The 24,962-nt window shown below is 42.6% G+C and overlaps 1 protein-coding gene across 2 annotated transcripts in view; it reads left to right on the top strand.

The window, feature by feature from the left end:
• The window catches only part of LOC132400035 (short transient receptor potential channel 4-associated protein-like), a 152,891-nt gene that overhangs the window by 76,215 nt on the left and 51,714 nt on the right, over positions 1 to 24,962 (top strand). For both annotated transcript variants that reach the window (XM_059981111.1, XM_059981112.1), the window contains exons 4-5: positions 2,645 to 2,702; positions 16,343 to 16,398. In XM_059981111.1, the coding sequence (XP_059837094.1) occupies positions 2,645 to 2,702; positions 16,343 to 16,398 (114 nt within the window). The remainder of the gene's footprint in view (positions 1 to 2,644; positions 2,703 to 16,342; positions 16,399 to 24,962) is intronic.

Genomic DNA, 24,962 nt, shown 5'->3' with positions numbered 1-24,962 from the left:
CATCTTTATTTATTTGCTTTATAATTGACATTTCTAAAACTCTGACCATCTACCCTACCTATGCCACAGCCTCCAAGAGTCCAGGGAAAATGTGTTTGCCCAATTCTGCTTGAAAATAATACACTGTAATCCAGTCAGCGTCTTGGTGAGCTTCTGTATTATCTCCAAAATCTCTGTATTCTGTTCATTTTTTTGATGAATATTTCTAGTGTCCAATTAATAGTTGTTGAGGACTACAATATAGAAACAGGCTATTTTAGTCTGTACTAATCTAGTCTTCTGCCTAGTCTTATCCATCTGCACTTGCAACATAGCCTTCCATACCACTTCCATCCATGTGCCTATCCAAATTTATCAAACTCACATCCACCACCACCACCACTGGTAATTTCATCTACACTTGCACCATCCTGATTGAAGAAGATCCCCCTCAGGTTCTCCTTAAATTTTACCTTTCACCCTCAACCTATGACCTCTAGCTGTGGTGTCACCCAATCTGCATACATTTGTTTTATCTTTCCCTTTGCAATTCTGTTCAAGATGTGACGTTGAGGCTCTATAAGGCTCTCATGATGTGTGCAGTTTTGGGCTCTTTATTTTAGAAAGGTAACTGAACATTGGAGAGGATTCAGAGAAGGTTCACGAGAATGATTCCAGGAATGAAAGGGTTATCGTATGAGGAACGTCTGGCAGCTCTTGGGCTGTATTCCCTGGAGTGCAGGAGAATGAGGGGGGATCTCATAGAAATATTCTGAATGTTAAAAGGCCTGAACAGATTAGATACGGCAAAGTTATTTCCCATTGTAGGGGAGTCTAGGACAAGAGGGCATGACCTCAGAATTGAAGGATGTCCATTTAGAACAAAGATGTGGAGAAATTACTTTAGACAGATGGTGATAAATCTGTGGAATTTGTTGCCATGAGCAGCTGTGGAGGCCAAGTCATTGACTGTATTTAAGGCAGAGATAGATAGGTTCTTGATTAGCCAGGGCATCAGAGGATATGGGGAGAAGGCAGGGGAGTGGGGATGACTGGAAGAATTGGGTCAGCCCATGATTGAATGGCAGAGCAAAGTTGATGAGCTGAATGGCCTACCTCTGCTCCTATATCTTATGGTCTTATAAGATATCACCTCAGTCTCCTATACTTAAGGGAATGAGGTCCAGCCTATTCAACCTTTCCCTATAACTGGGGCCCTCAAGTCCCAGCAACATCCTTGTAAGTTTTCTTTACAACCTTTCAGGCTTATTATGTCTTTCCGTTTAAGAAGTGTCTACAGCTGCATAAAGTACTTCTAATTTGGCCTCACCAACATCTTGTTGAACTTCCACATTGCATCCCAAGTGATGTACTCATTGCCCTGATTTATGAAAGCCAGTGTGCAAAAGGCTTTCTCAATGACCTTATCTGTCTGTGAAGTTGCTTTCATGGAATTATGGATATGTATTCCCAGGTCCATTTGTTCTTCAGCACACCTCATAGTACTATAATGTACCTGTACTTTGACAGGCAAACCACAGTAAGATACAACTCCTCATGCTTGTCTGCATTCAATTCCATCTTCCATTTTTTTGCCCACTTTTCCAGCTGGTTCAGATCATGCTACAAGCCTTGATAGTTTTCCTCATTATTCACCATGCTTTCAATCTTGGTGTCATCTGCAAGTTTGCTGACCCAGTTTACCATTTTATTATCTACATCATTAGTATAGCTGATAAACAACAATAGACCCAGCACCAATAGGCACACCACTGCTTATGGGTCTCCAGTCAGAGAGACAACTGACTACAACACTTTTTGGCTTCTCCTGTGAAGCCTATGATAGATCCAGTTGGCTACTTCATCCTGAATGCCTAGTGACTTAACCTTTGTACCAGTCTGCTATGTAGAACGTTATTAAAACCCTTGCTAAGCTACAGTAGACAACATCTACTGTCTTTCCTTCAGCATCTTTCTTGATAAATTCCTTTGAAACACTCTTAAGATTTATATTTACCACGTGCAAAGCCACGTTGATTTTCTCTAAACCTAGACCCCATCTATTTATGTACCTATATCCCATTGCTTTAGAATACCTTCCAGTAATTTAACCATGACTGATGTCAGGCTCATTCTTAGAGCCTTTCTTCCTTCTCATCAATGGACATTTTAATTATCTCTGCCAAGGCTCCTGAAAGTGACTTATCCACCTAATTTGCGTCAAGACAGCCAGCATCTACTCTTCCATAATCTGCATATGGTGCCTGACCAGAGTATTCTTTTGTCTCTGTTCTGTAGTGTCGGTGGCTGTCTCCTCACTAAAAGTAATGAAATTCCTTCTCATATCTGTTCTAGTTTTTTGTAGACTTTTTCTGGTTTTACTGTCTGTTGCAACTGACTTTGATTTTATGTTGCCTCTTAAACCTAGTAGGATTCCTGCAAACAATAAATATAACCTAGAGGCTAAATATTGCCGATGCTGGAAATACTCAGTTGCTCAGACAGCCTCTATGTAGATGCATTGATCTTTGATCATTTTTAATCCTTTACATAATTATCTTGACCCCTTTTGCCCATAGACAGTAACAAAAAAAGGGAATATTCCTCTTTCTAGTGAGCAGCTTTTAAAACCATGTTATAGTAATGTTTCATGCTTTCTTTACAGCTTTTAGTTGAAATCCTCATGCGGCCAACACTTGCACCACAGAAAAAGAAACAGAAAAGTAAGTGCTGTAGTATTAAGTGCTGCTTGTGCTGAATAGATTTCAAGCGCAGGTGTCAATCACTAATGAATTGATGGGCAGTTTGGTTTTATTAATTGATGGTATATGGGGTTTGCTTGTGAAGAGGCAGTAAATTTAAAGGAGATATGGGGGATAATTCCCCCCCCCCCACCACCACCCAAAGAAGGAGATGGGTGCTGCCAAAGATGGCAGTGAAAGCAAATACAGTGGAATACCTATCGGCTCTTGGGCACCTCAATGTGCAGAGAACTGGAGGGTATGTATATTGTGAAACAGAGGGATTTCTTTAGTTAGGCCTTCAGTTAGTTCAGCACAACATTTTGGGCTGAAGGGTCTGTTCCTGTGCTGTGATGGTGGAGTGTGTATTACATGAACATATTAACATAAAACCAAAACATTGCAGAAGTTGGAAATTTGAATAAAAACAATGCTGGAAATCTTCAGGTTGGGCAGTTGCAGGGGAGTGAAATGGTTAATGTTTCAGATTGCTGACCTTTCACTATGCTTGAATTAGGATTCTAGCTTTCTTTATGTCTCCAGGTGGTGTCTGACCTGAGTACTTCCAACATTTTCTGTTCTTATTTCTGTTATTAAATAGTATTTATAAAGCCATTTTGAAAATTGTTATATCACACTGGGGGTAAGAAAGATGGTCTTCATTGATACCTGAGAGCAGGTAGGGTATAGTGCATGGTGACCAGATAGAAGGCTGAATTTATGATGTTAAATTGAGTGCAAGGTGTACAAAGGTCTTCCTTTTCATTTGGAATACTTGTGAGGTAACTACTTTCACTGGTGGTGGTGTGTCTATAGTTTTGGACTCTTAATAGGAATGAGACTGTTTGGGATAATTTTAGGAAATATGGAAATATTCACTGTAGCCAATAAAGAAAGCTGTCAAGAATGAAAGTTGTGACAGATGAATAAATTATTGGATTACCTGTAAGTTCTACTCCAAGTTAAACATCATCCTGATTTGGGATTATTCGGGATCCTGGAAAACTCTGCTCAGTGGTATTGTGGGAGTATCTACCCCGGAAGTATTGCAGCAGTTCAAGGAGGTTCCCCATTACCACCTTTACGGGCAATTGGGAATATGCAATAAATCTAGTTTTCCAGTGATTTCCATATCCTGAAGAATGAATCAGTAGGAAAGATTTATCACAGGTGGGTGAACTGAGTTGACGTCTAGGTCTGCCAAGATTGAACTGAATGGCTGGACACATATAATGAGCTGAATATTTATCACTGTTCTTTGCACTTTAGGTTCTAAACATTTACCCTTTTTGCTTCTTTGTTATTAAGGACCTACTTGTTTTGCTGCATTAATTGCATTAGACTTTAAATTATATTGCCTGATCCACCCTGAAAAAGAAGGGTTACTTGGGAAAAATATGGAGTACTGTGCAAAAGTCTTAGGCATGCTAGATATTTTATATCAATGATTCCTAACCTTGTTTATGCAATGGAGCCTTACCATTAGTTGACAGCTCTGTAGACCCCAAGTTTGGAACCCCTGTTTTACGTGGTTTCAGATGGAATGCCCTCCACAGAGCCCTGATTTCAACAACATCAAGGCTGTCTGTGTTTACCTGATGAGACAGAAACAAGTGAGACAGCCAAAGACTGCAGAAGTTCTCCAAGATGCTTGGAACAGCCCACCTGCCAATTTTCTTATAAAACTGCACAACAGTGTACCTAAAAGAATGCAGTTTTAAAGGAATAAGGTGGTCACATCAAATATTAATTTGATTTAGTATTTTACTGATAACTGCTCTTTATAGTAACTTTTCTAAGGATCACTTTGGATACTGTTGGGGGGAAAATATCACTTTTGGATACTGTTGGGATGAATAACCTAGCAAAGGAAAGTCACCACGGTCCAGTCTGTGGCACTAAGTCGGGCTCTGTGGTTCAAAGGGATGGGGGAGATGAGGCAACTGTGGTGATGGAGGACTTGTTAGTCTGGGGAATAGAAAGGAGATTCTGTGGACAAGACAAGATACAAGGGTGCTATGTTGCCTCCCAGGTACCAGGCTGCAGGACATCTCAGCATTGTTAAGTGGGAGGATGGAGTAACAAGGTTCTACAAAGCGAGTTCAAGGAGTTTGCTGCTAAGTTAAAGGGCAGGACCTGCAGGATTGATTGTAATCTCAGGGTTACCTGTGCCACGTGCTAGTGAGGCCAGAAATAGGAAGATGATACAGTTTTAACACGTGGCTAAGGTGTTGGTGTTGGAGGGAGGGCATAACATTTTTGGATCATTGAGCTCTCTTCTAGGGAAGTTGGAACCTATACTGAAGAGATGGTTTTCACCTGAAATGGAGGGGGACTAATATCTTAGCGGGAAGGTTTGCTTGTGCTGCATGGGGGGGGGGGGGGAGGGGGGGGAGGAAGGGGTTTAAACTACAGATGCAGGGGTTGGGAACCAGAGTGCCAGAACAGATCGTGAAGAGGTTGTGGAGGCAGATGTTGGTAAGACCTCAGACAAAGTTAGGAATTAAAAGGTTGAGCATGGTGCAACTAGTGTCCTGTACTGCACATATCTCAATGCAAGAAGCATTGCAGGAAAGGCAGATGAGCTCAGGGCATGGATCAACACAGGAAATTATGATATTGTTGTCATTAGTGAGACTTGGTTGCAGGAGGGGCAGGACTGGTGGCTCGATATTCCGGTGTTCTATTATTTTAGATGTGATAATGGGAGGAGTGAAAGCAGGAGAGGTGGCGTTACTAGTCAGTGCTCAGTCAAGACAGACTGGAGAGCTCTACTGAGGCATTACGGGTGGAACAGAGGAAGAAGAAAGGTATGACCACGTTAATGGGGTTACATTACAGACCAGCTAATAGTCTATGGGATATAGAGGAACAAATTTGTAGAGAGGTCATAGACTGCTGCAAGAAACATATGGTCGTTATAGTGATTTTAACTTTAAACATATTGGCTGGGACTCCCATAATGTAAAAGAACTAGATGGGATAGAGTTTGTCAAGTGTGTTCAGGAAAGTTTCCTGAATCAGTGCGTAGAAGTCCCAGTGAGAGTGTGTGATACTAGATTAGGGAATAAGAAAAGGCGGGTGACAGAAACTTGTGTAAGATACCCTTTGCATCTGGGGATTATAATGCTGTTTGTTTCAAATATGGAAAAAGATGCAAGTGGTCCTTGGGGTTGAGATTCTAAATTAGAAAAAGGCCAATTTTGATGCTATCAGAAAAGAGCTGGGAAATGTGGATTGGGACAGACTGTTCACTGGCAAAGGTGTACTGGTATGTGGGTGGCCTTCAAAAGTGAAATTTTGAGAGTACGAAGCTTGTATACACCTGCCAGAATAAAAGGTAAAGATACCAGGTTTAGGGAACACGAGGAAATCTGCAGATACTGGAAATTCAAACAACAACACACACAAAATGCTGGTGGAACACAGCAGGCCAGGCAGCATCTATAGGGAGAAGCGCTGTCGACGTTTCGGGCCGACACTTTATGAAGTTACCAGGAAAGTTTAGGAAGGCAAGACGGTGGCTGTTGTCTACATGGATTTTAGCAAAGTACTTGACAAGATCCATCATGGGAGGCCAATCAAGACAGTTGAGCCACTCAGCATTCAAGTGAGGGAGTAAATTGGATTTGACATTGGCTTTGTGGGAGAAGCCAGTGAACGGTAGTAGGTGATTGTCTTTCATGACTGGAGGCCTGGAGGCCTGTGTCTAGTGGAGTGCCACAGGCATCAGTGTTGGGTCTTTTGATGCTTGTCATCCATATCAATGATCTGGATGATGATAAGACCATAAGATATAGCATCAGAATTAGGCAGTTTGGCCCATCGAGTATGCTCTGTCATTTCATGTAGCTGATCTATTTTTCCTCTCAGCCCCTGTATCCATTCATGACCTGACCAATCAAGAATCTATCAACCTCTGCCTTAAATATACTGGACGTACAGACTTGGCCTCCACAGTGGCCTGTGGCAAAGAATTCCACATTTTTACCACTCTCTAGCGAAAGAGGCTTTTCCTCATCTCAATTCTAAAAGGACACCCCTGTATTCTGAGGCTGTGCCCTCATGTCTGAGACTCTTCCATCACAGGAAACATCCTCTCTGCATCCACTCTTATCAAGGCCTTTTACCATTCAATAGGTTTCAATCATGTAACCCCTCATTCTTCTGAATTCTAGTGAATACAGTCCCAGAGCCATCAAATGGTCTTCATTTGAAAGGCTGTTCAGTCCTGGAATAATTACCGTGAATCTCCTCTAAACCCTCTCCAGTTTCAGCCCACCCTTTCATAGATAAGGGGCCCAAAACTGCTCTCAATACTGAGTGAGGCCTCACCAATACTTAATAAAGCCTTAACATTACATCCTTACTTTTATATTCTAGTCCTCTTGAAATGAATGCTAACATTGCATTTGCCTTCCTCAGCACAAACTCAAAACTGCAAATTAATCTTTAAGAAATAGAAACATATCATAATCTTTAAGAAATAGAAACATATATAGAAACATAACATGTCCTTACCTGAGAAATTACCTAGGGTTACCCATAGCCCTCTATTTTTCTAAGCTCCAGATACCTGTCCAGGAGTCTCTTAAAAGACCCTATCATATCCGCCTCCACCACCGTTGCCAGCAGCCCATTCCACACTCTCACCACTCTCTGCATTTTTTTTTAAAAAAACAACTTACCCCTGATAACTCCTCTGTACCTACTTCCAAGCACCTTAAAACAGTGCCCTCTCATGCTAGCCATTTCAGCCCTGACTATCCACACGATCAATGCCTCTCTTCATTTTGTACAGCTCTATCAGGTCACCTCTCATTCTCTGTCGCTCTAAGGAAAAAAGGCCACGTTCACTCAACCTGTTCTCATAAGGCATGCTCCCCAATCCTTGTATTGATGTTCATGCAACATCCTTGTAAATCTCCTCTGCACCCTTCCTATGGTTTCCACATCCTTCCTAGAGTGTGGCGACCAGAACTGAGCACAGTACTCCAAGTGGGGTCTGAGCAGGGTCCTATATAGCCTCAGCCTATTTCCTTGCTTTTATTTCAAGGGGAATAGAATATAAATGCCAGCATTGCAGTTGCTTTCTTTACCACAGACTCAATCTGTAAATTAAACTTCTGGGAGTCTTGCATGAGGATTGCTAAGTCTCAGTGCACCTGTGATGTTTGAACCTTCTCACCATTTAGATAATAGTCCCCATTTTGTTCCTTTTACCAAAATGTATTAGCATACACATCTTAGCACAGTCCATCTGCCACTTTTTTGCCCATTCTTGCCCATTGCCCATTGTCTACTCATGGATAGTCAACATGGCTTTGTGAAGGGAAGATTGTGCTCATGAGTCTGATTGAGTTTTTTTTGAAGAGTAGGGCAATGGATGTGGTCTACATGGACTTTAGCAAAGCATTTGACAAGGTCCCTCACGACAGACTCATCCAGAAAGTCATGAGGCATGGGATAAGTGGAACCTTGGCTGTTTGGATAAAAAATTGGCTTAAAGGAAGAAAGCAGAGGGTAGTTGTGGAAGGAAAGTATTCTGCCTGGAGATCAGTGACTAGTGGAGTGCCGCAGGGATCTGTCCTGGGGACCCCTGCTATTTGTGATTTTTATAAGTGACCTGGATGTAGAGGTGGAAGGATGGGTGAGTAAGTTTGCGGATGACACGAAGAATGGAAGAGTTGTGGATGGAGCTGTAGATTGTCGAAGGTTACAAGAGGATATAGACAGGCTGCAGAGTTGGGCAGAAAAATGGCAGATGGAGTTCAATCCGGACAAGTGTGAGGTGATGCATTTTGGAAGGACAAACCAGAAGACTGAGTACAGGATAAATGGTCAGTTACTTAAGAGTGTGGATGAACAAAGGGACCTTGGGGTTCAAATCCATACATCCCTCAAGGTCACTGCACAGGTTGATAGGCCTATGGGATGCTAGGCTTCTCATTAACAGGGGGATTGAGTTCAAGAGTAGAGGGTTCATGTTGCAACTCTACAAATCTCTAGTGAGACCGCACTTAGAATATTGTGTTCAATTCTGGTCACCTCATTATAGGAAGGATGTGGAAGCTATGGAGAGGGTGCAGAGAAGATTTACCATGATGTTGCCTGGTTTGGAGAACAGGTCATATGAAGCAAGGTTAGCAGAACTGGGACTTTTCTCTTTGGAGTGTAGAAGAATGAGAGGGGGCTTGTAGAGGTCTACAAGATTATGAGAGGCATAGATAGGGTGAATAGTCAGTACCTGTTTCTCAGGGCACCAATAGCAAATACAAGACAGCATATGTACAAAATTAAGGGAGGGAAGTTTAGGGGAGACATCAGGGGTAATTTTTTAAACAGAGGGTTGTGAGTGCCTGGAATGACTTGCCAGGGATGGTGGTGGAGGCTAAAACATAAGGTGTATTTAAGAACCTCTTGGTCAAGCACATGGATGAAAGAAAAATGGAGGGTTATGGGGTAGTGTGGGTTTAGTACTTTTTAAGGATTATATGGGTCGACACAACATGGAGGGCTGAAGGGCCTGTTCTGTGCTGTAGTGTTCTATGGTTCTAAAATCCAGTTTGTCTAAGTCCCATTGCAATCGCGATGATTCCTTAACACTACCTACCCCTCCACTTCCCTTCATATCATCTGCAAACTTTGCCTCAAAGCCATTAGTTCCATTATCCAAATCATGAAAAAACAATGTGAAAAGTAGCGGTCCCGATGCAGGCAGCCAACCAGAAAAGGCTCCTTTTATTCCCACTCACTGTCTCCTGCCTGTCAGCCTTTCTGCTATCCATGCCAGTATCTTTCCAGTAACACCATAGGATTTTATCTTATTAAGCAGTTTCATGTGTGGCACCTTATCAAATGTCTTATGAAAATCCAAGTAAATGACATCCACTGCCTCTCCTTTGTCCACCCTCCTTGTTATTTCCTCTAAGAACTCTTAACAGATTTGTCAGCCAAGATTTCCCTTGACATATGCTGACATTGACATATTTTATCCTTAGTCTCCAAGTACCCTGAAAACTCATCCTTAGTAATAGACCCAACACTTTCCCAACCACAGAGTTAGGCTAACTGGTCCATAATTTCCTTTATTTTGCCTTCCTCCTTTCTTAAAGAGTTGAATGATAGTTGCAATCTTCCAGTCATCCAGGAACTTGCCATATTCAAATGATTTCTGAAAGATCATGACCAATGCATCCATTATCTCTTCAGCAACCTCTGTCAGGAATCAGTCCATCTGGCCCAGGTAACCTATCGACTTTAAGAGCTTTCAGTTTGCCTAGCACTTTTTTCCTGCATAATAACAAAGGCAGTCATTCTTGCAGTCTGACACTCACGGACCTCTGGCACACTGCTAGTGCCTTCCATGGTAAAGACTGATGCAAAGTACGCATTCTGCTTTATGTTATTGGCTAGTTTGCCCTCATATTTCATCTTCCTGATCATCCAACTTCCCACTCACTTTTGCTACCTCATATGCCTTTTCCTCGGCTTTTATGTGGTCCTCAACTTTGCTCACAGCCACGATTACCTAATCCTGTTATTTGAGAACAACTTATTTTGTGAGACATATCTATCCTGCACCTTCTGAACTATTCCCAGAAACTTCAACCATCTCTGCTCTACCATCACCCTCAGCAGTATCCTCCTCCAATACACCTGGGCAAGCTCCTCTCTCATGTCTCTGTAATTCCCTTTATTCCATTGCGATACTGATACATGTGACTTTTGCTTCTCCCTTTGAAATTGCAGTATGAAGTCAATCACGTTATGATCTGTGCCTCCTAAAGGTTCCTTTACATTAAGCTCCCTAATAAGATCAGAGTTATTACACAACGCCCCATCTAACCCACTTTCCCCAAGTGGCTCAAGTACAAGCTGCCCAAAAAAGCCATCTCATAGGCATTCAACAAATTCCCTCTTTTGCAATCAAACGCCAACCTGCTTTTCCCAATCCCCTTGCATTTTGATGTTCCCCCATTACAAGGGTGTCATTACCTTTATTACATGGCTTTTCCAGCTCCCTTTGCAATCTGTTGGCCACTATTTGGAGACCTATATATGATTCCCATAATGGCTTTTTTATCCTTGTGGTTTCTTAATTTCACCCACAAAGGTCCAACATTCTCTGATCTATGTTTCTGCTTTCTAAAAAGGTAATTCCATCTCTGACCAGGAGAGCCACACCACCTTCTATTCTTTCCTGCCTGCCCTTTAGCATATGCTCTGATGTTAAGCGCCCAGCAATGGCCTTCTTTCAGCCACGTCCCAGTGATGCCCACAATGACATACCAATCAAACTGTAATTATACCATGAGTTTGTCCACCTTATTCTGAATGCCACGCCCATTTAAATACAGTACCTTCAGTCTTGTATTCTTTGCTTTTTTGAATTTTGCCTCCATGGTACAGTTTAACTGCTCTGTTTTCATTTGTACCCAATCATTGGCTTTTCCTTCCTTACATTCATGTTGCATCCAGCATGTACTTGTAAACCTGCTGGCTCATCCTCAGCTCTATCATACTGGTTTCCACCCCACCCCCACCATATTAGTTTAAACCACTCCCAGCAGCCACCTCTTTCAGAAGTGTGGGGTGTACACCATCTGGTCTTGGTGGCTTATATACCTTCAGATCTTTCAGTTTCCCAAGAACCATTTCCCTAGTAAATGGTAATTTCTCACATTTCATGACTCCTGACCTCTGGAACTTCCACTGTACTGCTGATACAAAATACTTATTCAGTTCATCCACCATTCCCTTGTTCCCCATTAATACCTCTACAGCGCTATGGGACCCAGAGCGATTGAGCAGTGAAAGAAGTGCATGGAGTAAAGTCAGATCTAACATATAGAGAGGCTTTAAGGAAAGAGAAGCAGAATAAAGGGTATAAAGGTAGTAAGGTAGAAGGGCTAAAGTGTGTGTACTTCAATGCCAGAAGCATCAGGAACAAAGGTGATGAACTGAGAGCTTGGATACATACATGGAATTATGATGCAGTGGCCATTACAGAGACTTGGCTGGCACCAGGGCAGGAATGGATTCTCAATATTCCTGGATTGCAGTGCTTTAAAAGGGATGGGGGGGGGGAGGGAGGATGGGTGGCATTACTGGTCAGGGATACTATTACAGCTGCAGAAAGGATGGGTAATGTAGCAGGATCCTCTTTTGAGTCAGTATGGGTGGAAATCAGAAGCAGGAAGGGAGCAGTTACTCTACTGGGGGTATTCTATAGGCCCCCTGGTAGCAGCAGAGATACCGAGGAGCAGATTGGGAGGCAGATTTTGGAAAGGTGCAAAAATAACAGGGTTGTTATCATGGGTGACTTTAACTTCCCTAATATTGATTGGCACTTGATTAGTTCCAAGGGTTTAGATGGGGCAGAGTTCGTTAAGTGTGTCCAGGATGGATTCCTGTTACAGTATGTTGACAGGCCGACTAGGGGGAATGCCATACTAGGTCTAGTATTAGGTAACGAGCCGGATCAGGTCACAGATCTCTCAGTGGGTGAGCATCTGGTGGACAGTGCTCACCACTCCCTGGTCTTTAGCATTATCATGGAAAAGGATAGAATCAGAGAGGACAGGAAAATTTTTAATTGGGGAAGGGCAAATTATGAGGCTATAAGGCTAGAACTTGCAGGTGTGAACTGGGATGATGTTTTTACAGGGAAATGTGCAATGGACATGTGGACGATGTTTAAGGAGCTCTTGCAGGATGTTAGGGATAAATTTGTCCTGGTGAGGAAGATAAAGAATGGTAGGGTTAAGGAACCATGGGTGACAAGTGAAGTGGAAAATCTAGTCAGGTGGAAGAAGGCAGCTTACATGAGGTTTAGGAAGCAAGGATCAGATGGGTCTATTGAGGAATATATGGTAGCAAGAAAGGAGCTTAAGAAGGGGCTGAGAAGAGGAAGAAGGGGGCATGAGAAGGCCTTGGTGAGTAGGGTAAAGGAAAACCCCAAGGCATTCTTCAATTATGTGAAGAACAAAAGGATGACAGGGGTGAATGTAGGACGGATTAGAGATAAAAGTGGGAAGATATGCCTGGAGGCTGTGGAAGTGAGCGAGGTCCTCAATGAATACTTCTCTTTGGTATTCACCAATGAGAGGGAACTTGATGACGGTGAGGACAATATGAGTGAGATTGATGTTCTGGAGCATGTTGATATCAAGGGAGAGGAGGTGTTGGAGTTGTTAAAATACATTAGGATGGATAAGTCCCCGGGACCTGATGGAATATTCCCCAGGCTGCTCCACGAGGTGAGTGAAGAGATTCCTGAGCCTCTGGCTAGGATCTTTATGTCATAGTTGTCCACGGGAATGGTACCGAAGGATTGGAGGGAGGCGAATGTTGTCCCCTTGTTCAAAAAAGGTAGTAGGGATAGTCCAGGTAATTATATACCAGTGAGCCTTGCGTCTGTGGTGGGAAAGCTGTTGGAAAAGATTCTTAGAGATAGGATCTATGGGCATTTAGAGAATCATGGTCTGATCAGGGACAGTAAGCATGGCTTTGTGAAGGGCAGATCGTGTCTAACAAGCCTGATAGAGTTCCTTGAGGAGGTGACCAGGCATATAGATGAAGGTAGTGCAGTGGATGTGACCTGCGTGGATTTTAGTAAGGCATTTGACAAGGTTCCACATGGTAGACTTATTCAGAAAGTCAGAAGGCATGGGTTCCAGGGAAGTTTGGCCAGTTGGATTCAGAATTGGCTTGCCTGCAGAAGGCAGAGGGTTGTGGTGGAGGGAGTACATTCAGATTGGAAGGTTGTCCAAGTGGTGTCCCACAAGGATCTATTCTTGGACCTCTACTTTTCGTGATTTTTATTAACGACCTGGATGTGGGGGTAGAAGGGTGGGTTGGCAAGTTTGCAGACGACACAAAGGTTAGTGGTGGTGTAGATAGTGTAGAGGATTGTCAAAGATTGCAGAGACACATTGATAGGATGCAGAAGTGGGCTGAGAATTGGCAGATGGATTTCAACCCGGAGAAGTGTGAGCTGGTACACTTTGGTAGGTCAAACTCCAAGGCAGAGTACAAAGTAAATGGCAGGATACTTGGTAGTGTGGAGGAGCAGAGGGATCTTGGGGTACATGTCCACAGATCCCTGAAAGTTGCCTCACAGGTAGATAGGGTAGTTAAGAAAGCTTATTGGGTGTTAGCTTTCATAAGTCGAGGGAAAGTGTTTAAGAGACGCGATGTAATGATGCAGCTCTATAAAACTCTAGTTAGGCCACACTTTTGGAGTACTGTGTTCAGTTCTGGTCTCCTCAGTATAGGAAGGATGTGGAAGCATTGGAAATGGTACAGAGGAGATTTACCAGGATGCTGCCTGGTTTAGACAGTATGGATTATGATCAGAGATTAAGGGAGCTGGGGCTTTACTCTTTGCAGAGGAGGATGATGAGAGGAGATGTGATAGAGGTGTACAAGATATTAAGAGGAATAGACAGAGTGGACAGCCAGCACCTCTTCCCCAGGGCACCACTGCTCAGTACATGAGGACATGGCTTTAAGGTAAGGGGAGGGAAGTTCAAGGGGGATATTAGAGGAAGGTTTTTCACTCAAAGAGTGGTTGGTGTGCACTGCCTGAGTCAGTGGTGGAGGCAGATACACTAGTGAAATTTAAGAGACTACTGGACAGGTATATGGAGGAATTTAAGGTGGGGGGGTTACATGGGAGGCAGGGTTTGAGGGTCAGCACAACATTGTGGGCTGAAGGGCCTGTAATGTGCTGTACTATTCTATGATAGTAACTTACTAATTATGTTTCTATCTATGACAGTCATTTTCCAGAGGTCCACTATACATGTTCGCCTCCCTTTTACACTTCAGGTATCTGAAGGAACTTCTGGCATCCTCTTTAGTATTATTGGCAAGCTTACTTTCATATTCTATCTTAAATGACTTTTTTCATTGCCTTCTGTTGCTTTTTGAAAGCTTCCCAATCCTCTAACTTCCCACTAATTTTTGCTTTATTGTATGCCCTCTCTTTTGCTTTTAAGTTGGCTTTGACTTCTCTTGTGTTGTCTTGCCTTTAGAATACTTTGGGATGTATATATCCTGTTCCTTCAGAATTTCTTCCAGAAATTCCTGGCAACACTGCTTTGCCATCATCCCTGCCAGTGTTCTTTTCCAATCAGATTTGGGCAGCTCCTCTTCTGTGCCACTATCATTCTCTTTACTCACTGTAATATTGATATATTTGACTTCATTGTCTCCTTCTCAAATTTTAGGGTGAATTCAATCATTTTATGATTACTTGCTTTAAATGTTCTTTTACCTTATGTTCTCTAATTAATTCCAGTTCATTGCATATCACCAAATCCAGAATAGCTGATCCCTAGTGTACTCAACCACAAGCTGCTCTAAAAAACCATCTCATAGGTATTCTAGAAATTCCCCTTCTTGGGATCCAGCACCAAGTTGGTTTTCCGAATCTACCTGCATATTGAAATCCTCCATAACTATTGTAACATTTTCCTTTTCATGCATTTTCTTTCTCCTATTGTAATTTGTAGATCACAGGACCTGATCAAAAGGTAGCTCTTTTTATTGCACCTGTGATGTTGATTGTCGAATAGTTAATGTGCTTAACTGGATCAGCAAATCTGCAGATGACACAAAGATTTGGTTATAATGGACACAAAGTCATGGCTTGCAGCAGAATTTGGACCAGCTGGAAAAACGAGCTGAAAAAATGCCAGATGGAATTTAATGCAGACAAGTCTGTGGTGTTGCACTTTGGTGGAGCCAACCAGCTATAGGTCTTGCACAGTAAACAGTAGGGCATTGAAAGAGGTCTCACAGGTAGATAAGGATGTAAAGCAAGCTTTTGGCACATTGGCTGTCGTAAATCAAAGTACTGAGTCCAGGAGATGGGATGGTATGTTAACCTTTTATAAGACATTAGTGAGGCCTATTGTGGAGTATTGTATGCAGTTTTGGTCACCTAGAACGAAAGATGTAAATAAGGTTGAAAGAGTACAGAGAAGATTTATAAGGATGTTGCTGAGTCTGGAGGACCTGAGTTGTAAGGAAAGATCAGACAGATTTGGACTTTAACCCTTAGAACATCAAAGATTGAGAGGAGATTTGATAGTGGTATACAAAGTTATGAGGGGTATAGATAGGGTAAATGCAAGAAGACTTTTTCCCTCAGTGAGGTTGAGTGGTTCTGCAACTAGACATCATAGGTTAAGGGTAAAAGTTGAAAAGTTTAAGGGGTTCATGAGGGGAAACTTCACTCAGTGTCATAAGTGTGTGGAATGAGCTGCCAGTGCAAGTAGTGCATGTGTGTTCAATTTCAGCGTTGAAGGGAAGTTTGGATAAGTACATGGATGGAAAGGGTATGGAAGACTATGGTGCCGATGCAGAACGATGGGAGTAGCTACTTAAATTGTTCGGTATCAACTAGATGGGTCCTGTTTTCTTTATTGTACCTTTTGATTCTATGAATCTTTCCAAAATTTTTTTCCCATGTGCCTAAGACATTTGCATGGTACTGTACTTTTTAGCACTTTGTACAAATCAATGGATTTTTTTTCCAAGATGTTAAGCACTTTGAAATGCTCAGATGAAATGGAGGTTTTGCCAAATCTTTCTCTTTGTGTGTGTTACAGTGAGTGAAGACTTGATAAAGGATTGCCTAAGTATATTATACAACACCTGTATCTGTGTAAGTGAGATTTAATGTTCCTTATGTGGCTGTGCTTAATAAGTTTCCTCACTTCACAAATTAATTTGGGGTCTTGTATGTGGAAGATTATAATACATAAATATATTTACAATTGCAAGTTTTTGGGAAAGATTGCCATTTTGAGTTTTGTGGCATAAATTAACAGATATTGCAGTTTGACGTGAATAGGCAACAGAAGTGTTTATGGTATATGTAGGTATTTCTCATCTAAGATATAGACAATATACAGAGAACTCCCCTGAGGAAGAATAAAGGTGTTGACTATTTTCTACATTAGGCAAAAAAATTAGAAATCAAAGGTGCAAAGGGACATGCGAGTCCTAATTCAATATTCCCTCAAGGTTAACCTACAGGCTGAATTAGTAGTAAAGAAGGCAAATCCAATTTAGTGTTCATTTCAAAGACTAAAATATATGAAGCAAAATTATACTGATGAAGCTTTGTAAATAAGCCCTGATTCTAATATGCTGGTCCTGGACAGATTTGGGAGGTGGTTTTCAAGAATAATCCCAAGAAAGAAAGGCTAAACATATGAAGAGCATTTGATGTTTCTGGGCCTGTACTCAAATGGATTTCTGAAAGATGAGATGGTGTCATTGAAGCCTTCCTGATACTGAAAGGTCTGGATAGAGTAGATGCGAAGAGAATGTTTACATTAGTAGGAGAGTCTAGGACAGGGGTTCCCAACCTCTGTTCCGTGGATCCCTCAGTTAATGGTAGGTGTCCATGGCATTAAGAAGGTTGGGAACCCCTGGTCTAGGATCTGAGGGCATAGAGCCAGAATAAAGAGATATCCCTTTAAAACTGTGATGAAGAGCAATTTCTTCAGCCAGAGGATGGTGGAGACCAAGTCATTTGATGTACTTAAGGCGGATCTGGATTGGTTAAGGTGTACAGAGAGAAGGCAGGACAATGTGATTGTGGGGAAAACAGCCATGTTTGAAGGGTGAAACAGACTTGATGGGTTGAATGGCCTTATTCTACTCCAATATCTTAAGGAAGGTAGAAATAATGGCGTAATTGGAATTTTTGGAAGGAAAGCAATAGAAACCTTTGGGGCCTTGTGGAGAGTAATAGTATCATCCAAATTCCCTTACAATTTCCAAGTTGTCAAATTATTTTCTCTACTGTAGTATCAATTTTTTCTACTGAATTCATTTCTATGACCTAGAACTCAGGTCAGGCAGCAACCATGTTCTTTTCCATGGATGCTGCTTGACCTGCTGAGCTCCCCCAGCATTTTGTGTGTGTTGCTTTGAATTTCCAGCATCTGCAGACTTTCTCACGTAGGCAAGCCTGTAAGACAGAGAGAAGAATTAGGCCATTCAGCTCATCGAGTCTGCTCTGACTTCCCATCATGGCTGATTTATTATCGCTGTTAACCCCATTGTCCTCCTCCCCATGACCTTTGATGCAAAGACAAATCAGAAGCCTGTCAACCTCTGCTTTAAATATACATGATGTGGTCCTTGCAGCCCTCTGTGGCAATGAATCCCATAGATTCACTACCCTCTGGCTGAAGAAATTCATCCTCATTTCTGTACTAAATGGACGTCCCTCTATTCTTAGACTGTGCCCTCTGGTCCTGAACTCCCCCACTATTGGAAACATCTTCTCTACAACCATTCTATCTAGAACTCCCAGTGTTCGGTAGGTTTCAGAGAGATCTACTCTCATTCTTCTGAACCCCAGCAAGTACAGGTCCAAACCATCTATTCATATGTTATCATTTTCATTCCCCAAATCATTCTAATGAGCCTAGTCACTTCCTAATGCCAGTGCATTTTTTAGATAAGGGACTCATACCTGCTTACACTACTCCAAGTGCAGTCTCTTATAAAGCCACAGCATCACATCCTTGCTTTTATATGGACTAGATGGGCCACAGGGTCTGTTTCTGTGTTGTACTCTGGTTCTTTGATGAAATGAATGCTAATATTGCATTAGCCTTCCTTACCACTGATTCAACCAGCAAGTTGACCTTTAGGGAATCATACACAAGGAATCCCAAGGACCTTTGCACCATTGGTTTTTGAATTTTCTCCCCACTGAGAAAATAGCTTATGCCCTTTATTCCAATTACTGAAGTGCATGACCATATACTTCAGCACACTATATTCCTTTTGCCACTTCTTTGATCATTCTCATAATCTAAAGTCCTTTTGCATCCTCCCTGCTTTACCTGCTGTCTACCTATCTTCCTACTGTCTGCAACTTTGCAACAAAGCCATCAATTCCATCATCCAATTCATTGACATATAATATAAAAAGAATCGGTCCCTATGCTGCGGAAAACCACTAGTCACCAGCAGCAAGCCAGAAGAGGCTCCCTTTATTCCCACTCTTTGTCTCCACTCTTTAATTAGATTCCTCATGTGTGGCACCTTATCAAAGGCCTTCTGAAAATCCAAGTACACAACATGAACAGATTTTCCTTTGTCTATCCTGCTTGTTATTTCTTCAAAGAATTCCATCTGCCACTTTTTTTGCCCATTCTTCCAATTTGTCTAAGTCCTGCTGCAATTGCATTGCTTCCTCAGCACCACCTACCCCTCCACCTACAGTGATATGCAAAAGTTTGGGCACCCCTGGTCAAAATTTCTATTAATGTGAATAGTAACTGAGTAGAAAATGAACTGATGTCCAGGAGTCATAAAGTTTTAGATGAAACATTCTTTTCAACATTTTAAGCAAGATTAGTGTATTATTCTTGTTTTGTACAGTTTTAGAGTGGGGAAAAAAGGAAAGGAGCACCATGCAAAGTTCTTGCATGGTGGAACCATGCTGGAAGGCATCCCAAGAGATTTGAGCTCTCAGATAACTTTTACCAAGGTCTCAGATCTTAATTAGCTTGTTAGGGCAATGGCTTGTTCACAGTCATCATTAGGAAAGGCCAAGTGATGCAAATTTCATCAAATGTTATAAATACCCTGACTCCTCAAACCTTGTCCTAACAATCAGCAGCCATGGGCTCCTTTAAGCAGCTGTCTAGCACTGTGAAAATTAAAATAAATGATGCCCAGAAAGCAGGAGAAGGCTATAAGGAGATAGCAAAACTTTTTCAGGTAGCTGTTTCCTCAGATCGTAATGTAATTAAGAAAAGGCAGTTAACAGGAACGGTGGAAGTCAAGTTAAGGTCTGGAAGACCAAGAAAACTTTCTGAGAGAACTGCTCGTAAGATTGCTAGAAAGGCAAACCAAACCCCCGTTTGACTGCAAAAGACCTTCAGGAAGATTAAGTGGACTCTGGAGTGGTGGTGTGCTGTACTACTGTGCAGCAACACCTGCACAAATATGACCTTCATGGAAGAGTCATCAGAAAGAAACCTTTCCTGCGTCCTCACCACAAAATTCAACATCAGAAGTTTGCAAAGGAACATCCAAACAAGCCTGATGCATTTTGGAAACAAGTCCAGTGGACTGATGAAGTTAAGATAGAACTTCTTGGCCGCAATGGGCAAAGATACGTTTGGAGAATAAAGGGTGCAGAATTTCATGAAAAGAACACCTCTCCAATTGTTATGCACAGGGGTGGATCGATCATGCTTTGGGCTTGTGTTGCAGCCAGTGGCACAGGGAATATTTCACTGGTAGAGGGAAGAATGACTTCAATTAAATACCAGCAAATTCTGAAAGCAAATAGCACACCATCTGTTTTAAAAAAAAAGCTGAAGATGAAAAGAGGATGGCTTTTATAATGATAATGATCATTATAGGATAATGATCCTAAACACACCTCAAAATCCAAAATGGACTACCTCAAGAGGAGCAAGCTAAAGGCAATTCTATATCTAGTGTTGTGTAATGAACTGGATTTGAATTCGAGGTATAGGAGCCATTTGGAGGTAGTGACCATAATGATCTAGATGATGGGGTGGTAAATTGGATTAGTAAGTATGCAGTGATACTAAGATAGGTGGTGTTGTGGATAATGAAGGAGGTTTTTAAAGCTTGCAGAGAGATTTAGGCCAGTTAGAAGAGTGGGCTGAACGATGGCAGATGGAGTTTAATGCTGATAAGTGTGAGGTGCTACATTTTGGTGGGAATAATCCAAATAGGACATACATGGTAAATGGTAGGGCATTGAAGAATGCAGTAGAACAGAGTGATCTAGGAATAATGGTGCATAGTTCCCTGAAGGTGGAATCTCATGTGGATAGGGTGGTGAAGAAAGCTTTTGGTATGCTGGCCTTTATAGATCAGAGCATTGAGTATAGGAGTTGGGACGTAATGTTAAAATTGTACAAGGCATTGGTGAGGCCAAATTTGGAGTATTGTGTACAGTTCTGGTCACTGAATTATAGGAAAGATGTCAACAAAATAGAGAGAGTACAGAGGAGATTTACTAAAATGTTACCTGGGTTTCAGCACTTAAGTCACAGGGAAAGGTTGAACAAGTTAGGTCTTTATTCTTTGGAGCGTAGAAGGTTGAGGGGGGACTTGGTAGAGGTATTTAAAATTATGAGGGGGATAGATAGAGTTGACGTGGATAGACTTTTTCCATTGAGAGTAGGGGAGATTCAAACAAGAGGACATGAGTTGAGAGTTAAGGGGCAAAAGTTTAGGGGTAACACGAGGGAGAACTTCTTTACTCAGAGTGGTAGCTGTGTGGAACGAGCTTCCAGTAGAAGTGGTAGAGGCAGGTTCGATATCGTCATTTAAAAAAAAATTGGATAGGTATATGGACAGGAAAGTAATGGAGGTTTATGGGCTGATTGCGGGTCAGTGGGACTAGGTGAGAGTAAGCGTTCAGCATGGACTAGAAGAGCTGAGATGGCCTGTTTACGTGCTGTAATTGTTATATTGTTATAATATGATAAGTTTTAATCTACAATTTGAGAGGGAGAAAGGAAAATCAGAAGTGTCAGTATTACAGTTGAACAAAGGGGACTATGGAGCCATGAGGGAGGAACTAGCCAAAGTTGACAGGAAGGACACCCTAGCAGGGATGACAGTGGAACAACAATAGTGGGTATTTCTGGGAATCAATCAGAAGGTGCAAGATCAGTTCATTCCAAAGAGGAAGAAAGATTCTAAGGGGAGTTGGGGGCAACCGTGGCTGACAAGGGAAGTCAAGGACAGTATAAAAATAAAAGAAAAGAAGTATAACATAGCAAAGATGAGCAGGAAGCCAGAGGACTGGGAAACTTTTAAAGAGCAACAAAAGATAACTCAAAAGGCAATACGGGGAGAAAAGATGAGGTATGAAGGTAAGCTAGCCAAGAATATAAAGGAGGATAGTAAAAGCTTCTTTAGTTAAGACCAAAGATGGGCCCTTGAAGGCAGAAACAGGTGAATTTATTATGGGGAACAAGGAAATGGCAGACGAATTGAACAGGTACTTTAGATCTGTCTTCACTAGGGAAGAGACAGACTATCTCCCAGGTGTAATAGTGGCCAGAGGACCTAGGGTAATGGAGGAACTGAAGGAAATTCACATTAGGCAGAAAATGGTGTTGGGTAGACTGATGGGTCTGAAGGCTGATAAATCCCCAGGGCCGGATGGTCTGCATCCCAGGGTACTTAAGGAGGTGGCTCTAGAAATTGTGGACACATTGGTAATCATTTTCTAATGTTCTATAGATTCAGGATAAGTTGCTGAGGATTAGAGGGTAGCTAATGTTATCCCACTTTTTAAGAAAGGAGGGAGAGAGACAACAGAGAGTCATAGACCAGTTTGCCTGACATCAGTGGTGGGGAAGATGCTGGAGTCAATTATAAAAGATGAAATAGCAGTACATTTGGATAGCAGTAACAGAATCGGTTCAGGTCAGCATGGATTTACGAAGAGGAAATCATGCTTGACTAATCTGGAATTTTTTGAGGATGTAACTATGAAAATGGACAAGGGAGAGCCAGTGGATATAGTGTAGCTGGACTTTCAGAAAACCTTTGATAAGACCCCACATAGGAGATTAGTGGGCAAAATTAGAGCACATGGTATTGGGAGTAGGGTACTGACATGGATAGAAAATTGGTTGGCAGACAGGAAACAGAGTAGGGATTAACGGGTCCTTTTCAGAATGGCAGGCTGTGACTAGTGGGGTACCGCAAGGCTTGTTGCTGGGAGCACAGCTATTTACAATAGCTAATGGTTAATGATTTAGATGAAGGGATTAAAAGTAACATTAGCAAATTTGCAGATGACACAAAGCTGGGTGGCAGTGTGAAATAGGAGGATGTTAGGAGAATGCAGGGTGACTTGGACAGGTTGGGTGAGTGGGCAGATGCATTTAATGTGGATAACTGAGGTTATCCACTTTAGTGGCAAGAACAGGAAGGCAGATTACTATCTGAATGGTGTCAAGATAGGAAAAGGGGAACTACAACGAGATCTAGGTGTCCTTATCCATCAGTCACTGAAAGTAAGCATGCAGGTACAGCAGGCACTGACGAAAGCTAATGGCATGTTGGTCTTCATAACAAAGGGGGTTGAGTATAGGAGCAAAGAGGTCCTTCTGCAGTTGTACAGGGCCCTGGTGAGACCACACCTGGAGTATTGTGTTCAGTTTTGGTCTCCAAATTTGAGGAAGGGCAGTCTTGCTATTGAGGGAGTGCAGCCTAGGTTCATGAGGTTAATTCCCAGGATGGCAGGACTGTCATATGTTGAAAGATTGGAGTGACTGGGCTTGTATACACTAGAATTTAAAAGGGTAAGAGGGGATCTGATTGAAACATTTAAGATTATTAAGGGATTGGACATGCTAGAGGCAGGAAACGTGTACCCGATGTTGGAGGAGTCCAGAACCAGAGGCCACAGTTTAAGAATAAGGGGTAGGCCATTTAGATTGGAGTTGAGGAAAATCTTTTTCACCCAGAGAGTTGTGGATCTATGGAATGCTCTGCCTCAGAAGGCAGTGGAGGCCAATTCTCTGGATGCTTTCAAGAAAGAGTTAGATAGAGCTCTTAAAGATAGCAGAGTCAAGGGATATGGGGAGAAGGCAGGAACAGGGTACTGATTGTGGATGATCAGCCATGATCACGTTGAATGGCAGTGCGGGCTCGAAGGACCGAATGACCTACTGCTGTACCTATTGTCTATTGTAGTGATCACCAACCTTTTTAAGCCCAAGATCCCCTACCTCGGCCTTAGTGAAAGGCAAGATCGACCCCAGATTGATTAGTTATACGCATGTACACCAGGGCAGAAAAGACCGGAAGTAAAACCCTGCCACCCGGAAGCAGAAATAATGTATAAACACCAGGGCTACCCACCCTTTTTTGTACCGCAGACCGGTTTAATATTGACAATATTTTTGCGGACTGGCCGCAAGGTGTGGGTGTTGAACACGACTGGAATACAGCGATACCTCAAACAAACACAAGGAAATCTGCAGATGCTAGAAATTCAAGCAACACACACAAAATGCTGGTGGAACGCAGCAGGCCAGGCACCATCTATAGGGAGAAGCACTGTTGACGTTTCGGGCTGTGACCCTTCGTCCTGCTGCATTCCACTAGCATTTTTTGTGTGATACTGGAAGCAGGTTCCTTATGTCCAGTCGATTCTGCAGTTTAGTTTTCACAGCTCTCGGCATTTAGCTTCTGTCCCGCTTGCTCATGTTTTTTCCGCTCACAAAATTCAATGGGTTTGTCTTTAAGTGCAGGGTGCTTGGAATCGGGGTACTGAAGCAGTTTTGAGGGCTTCATTGCCTTGTTAGACTGCCTCCGGGCCCGAACTCCAGCCTCCTGCCTGCCCGCCGCCAGACGCCTTGGCCAAGTGCGGCTGTTCCTGTGCCGGGGCCATGGCGGTCACAGTCCGGAGAAAGCGACTGACCGAGCAAGGTGTGCCCGCCCACCCCCCCCCCCCCCCCCCCCCCGTAGGATCTATCGGCCAACAAAAGTTTGCTTCAGTAGATTGCAGTGAAGTAGCTGCTCTGCTACTTATGAAGCCCTTAGCCTGAATTAGGTGGTCTGCAAATATTTTAGCTCCGGGTTCCCCACAAACATTCGGTGTGCTAAACAGATTCAGAGGCGGTGTTCATCTGTCCGCACTCCAGGCCTGTAGCAACGGCACTTCCCGCCAGCCGCTAGAGGCCAACCATTGATCCTTGGTGTGAGGGTATCACTGCGTTTAGACGACTGATGACCTCGCATGCATTCAAGTTCAACAGTGGCCATGACAGGGAATGAGGAAAAGTGCAGCTGACTCATTGTTTCCTCGACGCCCTGTGGTTGGAGACCATGGAAGCACACTGTGGAGTGTGGAGAGCTACACGCATGCGCACTGGGCAGAAAGAACAGAACTGAAACTCTGCAACCCGAAAACAATCTCTCAACAGTATTTGTGTATTTTTTTTTGCCATTGTTTTCGGGATCTACTGGGAAAGTCTCAAATGTGACCAGTCGATCACGATTGATGGGTTGGCGACCACTAGTCTATTATTTTGCCATGGTCCTCGTGGATAGACCTCAAAAGATCAGTTCATGCAAGATGGTCCAAGAATCTCACAGAACTAGAAGTCTTTTGCAAGGAAGAATGGGTGAAAATCCCCCTAACAAGAATTGAAAGACTCTTAGCTACAGAGAGTGTCTACAAGCTAT

This window comes from Hypanus sabinus, chromosome 9 (assembly GCF_030144855.1).
Source record: "Hypanus sabinus isolate sHypSab1 chromosome 9, sHypSab1.hap1, whole genome shotgun sequence".
Taxonomy (NCBI): Eukaryota; Metazoa; Chordata; class Chondrichthyes; order Myliobatiformes; family Dasyatidae; genus Hypanus; species Hypanus sabinus.
Note: the sequence above shows the minus strand (reverse complement) of the source record. Positions and strands in the feature narration are given on the sequence as shown.